Consider the following 6167-nt stretch of genomic DNA (forward strand, 5'->3'; position numbering starts at 1 on the left):
TTACATTCTATTTATTTATTTTTCTTATAATAAATATCATAATTTTTATTGTATAGTATGTTTTATAAAATTTTAACTAAATTTTAAAATAACTTTTAATTATTATTATTTATTATTTTCAATAAAATACTCCCTCGTCCCGCGACGGATATAACTTTTTTATTAGGGGCACGGTGTTTTAAGTAGTATAAATTAGTAAGTTATTAATAATAAGTTATGATATTAGTTTATTATTTTTTATATGAATAATATTATTGTTATTTTAAAAAAATAAGATTATATCTCAAAAAAAATAAAATATATGCAATATAGATATTATTTTGTAAATAATAAAATTTTATATAATACAAATAAAAAAAATTATTTATTATTACCCTAAATTAGTTTTATAAAAATGAGGAATTTGATTTATATTTGTTAAGTATATTTAAGATTGATAAAATTGTCAAAAATAAAAATAGTCATCTTTTGTGGGATATATTAAAAAGGAAAGTGAGTCATGTGTGGATTAATTTTACAAAATAGTATAGAATGTATTTGCTTTATAAAGTTGTGTTTATTGTAATTAATATTAAAAATATTTTTATATTTGTGTAATTTTTTTACAAATATTTTTATATTAATATTATAAGACACTATTTAAATTATTTTTGTATTTTTTAAAATTTGTACTGTGTTTATATAATAACTAATATTAAATATAAACAAGTAAAAAATAAAGAGGATGGAGGTAATTTATATTTTTAGTTTTGTTTATAAAATATATAGTATTTTTTCATTTTTATTAAAAACTTCTTATACATTTCTATTTAAAATTTTATTTTATCTTGTTAACTTATTCATATATTTGTCAATATTTTTATTTTATATTATCTTCTTTTTCCCCGTATAAATTGTCGTATTCTTTATTTTAGTCTATTAACATAATTTGTCTTTTTTATCTTCTAAAATAATTATATACTTGAAATCGTATTTTATGATTTTTAAAATTTTAGTTAAATTGATTAGTTATTTTAATTTAAATTTATTTGTATAATAGATAATTATTTTTTATCATACACTTTTTAATTAATTAATAATTATAATCTTCTAATATAATAGGGAGATAAATATATTATTTAAAATTCATGTGAGTTAAAATAAACATAAAATTGGTAGATGGGAAAAAATTACTATCATAATAAAAAAATTAAAATCAAACACACCAAACTGAATACAGAATGTTGAGTGATCATTTAGGTGTTTTCATTGTAGATACAGAAATTTGAAAAAGTTTTACAAAAAAATACTCACTTGTCTATTTTTATTAAATTTTATTGTTATGCATAAAACCAAACAAACACACCCATCACTAAAGGCTTGTTTGTTTGAATATTTGAATTTTTTTAATTCTGTCCCATAAAAATAATAGTAATAGTAGTAAATAAACGCTGAATTAGATATAATAGTTATATGTTGAAAATCTAATTTTATCAAACTAAAAAATAAAATGGAAAATGAAAAAAGTTAAAAGTTAAAAGTTAAAACCCAAATCCATGCAGGAAACAGTAACGTCAATTCATCATTCAGTAAGAGAGGCTGAGGGCAAAGAAGGACAAAAACAAATTGAAAAAAGATGTTTGGTAATAATGAGCATCATGTCAAAACCATATCTCAGGACCACTGTCTTCTACTCTCTCTCTCTCTCTCGACATGATGAAAATTGTCCCACAGACCATGGATTCAAGAAAATGGATAGATAGATAGATAGATAGATAGAGGATTGGGCAATGAATGGGCATCGTCATCACTACATAGCTGATAAGTCAGCCACCAATCCATTAGAGTGAGAAAGATAGGATAGACTGACTAAGAGAGAGAGAGAGAGAGAGAGAAAGAAAGAAAATGAGGACAAAACCATACATTGAAATGTGTGCCAACCCATATTTAGACATGTATCTATTAGGACACAATCCGAACTCATTGCCAAGTCAAATGTTTCACATGATCAAGAATCCCCAACAAGAGATCCAACTTGGTTAAAGACTACTTTTAAACAAACATATTTGAATTATCTATATATAAAATACTTTATATATATATATATATATAATTTCACAACCAACCTTAGAAATTTAAAGCACACCAAATTGCCAAACAAAACTAATGTATTTAAAGATACATTTACTATACGTGTATTGATATTTAAATATTAATTATTATATCAAAATGTAGTACAAATTAACAAAAAAAATTACAAAAATACTTCTATTAGTGTCTTTTAATACTAATAGAGGAAAACATTTGTCCAAATAATTATACAAATATAAAGATATATTTATTGTTAAGTACAATGACATTATGATCCTTAAAGACAGACGGAGGAAATATTTGGTACTCAAATTCACCAAACCAAAACCAAAGGTTAGAAAATTAAGAATTCAAACTCAAAAATATCCAACTCCAAAAATACAAATATCATCACATCATATTTCTAACTGATATTTTTCACATTGCTTTCAAAACAAGTGGCACATATGGAACCATTTTTTGTTTTCTTCTCCTAGCAGTAGTCGAGCACGCTCGCAGCATGCGCAAGTTACACCATGCGACAAAGCAATACTCGACACAAACAAAAGCCCATCGAGACAACAAATAAGGTTATCCGATTGAAGGGTCGAGGATGGAGCCCATCCCGACCGTTCATCCCAGAATAAGCCCCCCACCCCCACAGAATATCAGCTTACCCGTACACCGAGAGCTAAAAATAGTATTTACCATATGGTAATTTATGAGATTAAAGATTATTTAATCATCTATAGTAAAAACATTACACAAAAGCAATTGCGAGGGAGATTGAAAGACAAGTGGATAAAAAGAAAAGCAAGAAAACATTCCAAGAAGCAGTTTTTGCAACTTTTCCTTTAGGCCCTTTTTTTCTAGTTTTGAAGTATTCAAAGTTGCACTAGTTTTTTTATCGTTAACTTCTACCCAACTTTTGTTCATTCTATTATATGGTGTGAAGAGGTTTCGGGTCTTTTTTTTCCATAATTAGGTAAAACGTCGTTGGGATGCTTACCATCAATATTCCTAAAGTGAATGTTAAGGTGTATGTGGTGTACTAATTCATCACAATTGGTAGTTACTACGATGAATCCTAAGCCTACCCGAATCGCACTTATTTAATATTCAATCTAACAATATCCCATAGAAAATCATCACATTCTTACACCAATTTTTCATAGCAACTATTTCACCTAAAAAATATCAAAACAAGAAAGTCACAAAGAAACGATTTACCCTTCAATTATTGAACATATCTAAGGAACACTCGAAACAAATAAGAAAAAGTAAAGCAAGTAGCAGAGCATGGAAACTCCCACATCATGATCTAGCAAATTCAACAAATACAAAGACAAATGCAATTCTTTTTTAATCGATTTTTCGGATACATGCATTGAATATGAAAATTCTGAGTCCCTACCAAATATGCTCACATCATCCATCACTAGGCAAATTGCTAAACATCTCATTCATAACATGTAAAGAACAAAATTTTGAATTTAACCACTCACCTTGCTATTTGCTCCACATTTCTTGATTTTCTTATCTTGTTAGCTGATGTCGATACCCCGTCGTCCTCGATTACTAAACCTGTAATTAATCATCACAGAAATGGCAAGACTTGAATGATATTTATATATATATATATGTAAAATAGGCTGATTATGATGGGAAAATTCTTACAAAACCTGTTGCCTTTTTTCAATGGTTCATGTTTCCATAATTCACATTATGTAGAAAAGTGCATAAAATTAAACCCTAACAGCAATTGACGGATCAAAATGGTGGCCTTGCTGAATTTCCACTCCCCCAACCGAATAAATCGGCGGGGAACGGGTAATTTCCGGCAGCCATGGGTGCACCATTGCCGCCAGCACTTGCTCCTCCTCCACCAGTGTCATTTCCATTGCCGCCAGGCTCACCAGGATGAGCAGCAGCAGGAGTAGCAGTAGCGCCTCCGCCTCCGCCGCCGCCGGCAGTCACACCGGAAGACTGGGAGGCGGCGGACTGCGGCTGAGCAGCTGGAGTTCCTTCTTCTTGAGTATCCTCCAATGGCAGGCGTTCAAACACGGCGTTTGCAAACGACGCGGCCATCAGAACGACGGGGCCGGACGCCAGCAGCGGCCCGACTATGATGCCTCCGACGACCTGCCCCTGGCCGCCGGAGAGGAATATCGACAGGCCGCCGGAGCCAGGGGGCGCCGGCGGGGGGAGCACCGTCCCGGAGAGGGATAGAATCTCGAACCTGCCTTGCAGCGTCACTCCGCCGCCGGACGGCCCCGCCGGCTGCCGGATAGTCACGTTCGACACGGTGCCGCTGCCGCTGAGGACGCAGACGCCTCTCCCCCTCCGGCGAGCGTACACGGAGACGCTCTCGACGACGTCGTTTCCGGAGGAAACTTCCAGAACATGTGACCGGAGAGCGTTGGGGCTGTCCCGCGTGACCACTATCGGAGGCTTCGGTTTGTTCTTCGAACCCGGCGGCCGCCCGCGGGGGCGGCGGCTGGTGGTCGGAGTCCCCCCGGAGCTCGTCGTCGCCGCCGCGTCTGCGTCCTTTTCCGGCGGAGAGTCCTTGGAGTCTGCCGAAGCGTCCGGGAGCGGGTTGTGCAGCGAAATGGCCGACGGCCGCGGCTGCAGGTGGAGGTCCGGCGGCAGAAGCTGATGCACGTACCGCGACCCCGCCGCCGCCGCCGCCTGCGGCGGCGGCGGCGGCGGCTGGTTGTAACCGGCCATTCCGGCATCCAGATTCCGTTCCCACCACTTGTTAGCCAGTTTTGTTTCTTCTGATCTGTACAACACAGCAAAAAATTGAAAGCGTAGCCACACACAGCTGCCTGTATTTCTCTGAAGCTTTTCTTCGAACAGGTTGCAGGAAGAAGAAGATTTGTACGGAGAATAAATAAGGCAGAAAAAAAATTCAAAGAGGATGAAGACAGAATACTGAATGCAGTAATTAAGAACAGGTTTGCATCAAAAGGAGGGATAAAAAGTATCTTGAGATCCACAGTGGGGAAGAGAGAGCAGCAAAGGTACTATTGACTAGAAAGAATCCATGGATTGATTGGATTGGGACACCTATCGGCTATCGCTCATGGCTTCTAGGTTTGCACGCATTTTGAATTTCCAATCGCACACCAAAACAGGAATTAAAATATTCTTCCTCCACCTACTCGTCAAAATGCAATTCCATAATCACTGCGCATCACTGTTCATCCATCTATATTCAAATCAACAGGAAAGGAGAGGCGAAATTGTGGAATCCATGGAAGAACCCTAACTCCGACTACTTTTCATCGTCGAGACGATCCAAACTCAGCTTCACATCGACTACTTGAACATCCTTGCTTGCTGAATAGAGGAATATGATTGATTAAACAAACTGTTTTCCTTCAATTTTTATCTCCAATCCTTTCTGTACGTATGAACGCGAACAAAACACTTCAGAATTAGTCCAACTGATAACAAAACAAAATAATCTGAACACCAGAAATCAAATCAAATCACAGCAAAATAGAATACACAGTTACGGAATGGAACGACGAGCAACTACCGATTTTCGAGGTGCGGGAACCAAATGAATGGAGACAGAAATAAGCAAAATTGGAGGTAGCAGGGTGGGGGTGATGGAGCGTGGAGTATTGAGGAAGGAATGGAAGGAGATTGGCAGTGAATGGCGGTGGAAACTGAAAAGTAGTGTGGAGTATAAACAACAAGTGGGCGAACTACCGAGTGAGTGAATACTGAATCGTCGTCAGGCAACTGTTGCTGCTGATGATGGTGCTGAGGCTAAGGCAATTCCAAATTCACCCACCTTCCTCCAATCTCCATTAAAGCACCTTCCATATCTCTTTCTCTGTCTGTTTGTTATTACTGTAAGTAAGTAATGTACATGAAAATAATTCATATTTATATATATCCATCAGTATCTTCAACAATGATGGTTGCCTAGATTTCTTTGTCTGTCTTGTGTATTTTGATGTTTAATTTCCAATAATTTTTTGAAAAATTTCAAGTTAATACTGATTTATTTGAAGGGTGTGTTAATTGACAGAATGGAGGTTTAAATTTTAAGTTAAATAATAGTATTTTGGGTGTGTTTATTTTGATGAGTTTGGCAAAAAATT

At 35.6% G+C, this 6167-nt stretch overlaps 1 protein-coding gene across 3 annotated transcripts; it reads right to left on the reverse strand.

The window, feature by feature from the left end:
* Nucleotides 1-3554: 3554 nt before the first annotated feature.
* Nucleotides 3555-5888, reverse strand: LOC127242618 (AT-hook motif nuclear-localized protein 29-like). 3 transcript variants are annotated; one of them, XM_051262217.1, is made up of 3 exons: nt 5594-5888; nt 5214-5455; nt 3559-4831 (listed from the first exon to the last, which is right to left on the reverse strand). In XM_051262217.1, the coding sequence occupies exons 2-3, from the start codon at nt 5231-5233 to the stop codon at nt 3820-3822; spliced, it is 1032 nt and encodes a 343-aa protein (XP_051118174.1). In that variant the 5' UTR covers nt 5234-5455; nt 5594-5888; the 3' UTR covers nt 3559-3819. The 3 variants fall into 3 exon arrangements, with proteins under 3 accessions (XP_051118175.1, XP_051118174.1, XP_051118172.1); XM_051262218.1 differs by lacking the exon at nt 5214-5455 and having other exon boundaries at nt 3555-4831; nt 5594-5829; XM_051262215.1 differs by having other exon boundaries at nt 5214-5888.
* Nucleotides 5889-6167: the final 279 nt, after the last annotated feature.

Source organism: Andrographis paniculata, unplaced genomic scaffold (genome assembly GCF_009805555.1).
Source record: "Andrographis paniculata isolate CXL003 unplaced genomic scaffold, ASM980555v1 Contig87END, whole genome shotgun sequence".
NCBI classification, from domain to species: Eukaryota; Viridiplantae; Streptophyta; class Magnoliopsida; order Lamiales; family Acanthaceae; genus Andrographis; species Andrographis paniculata.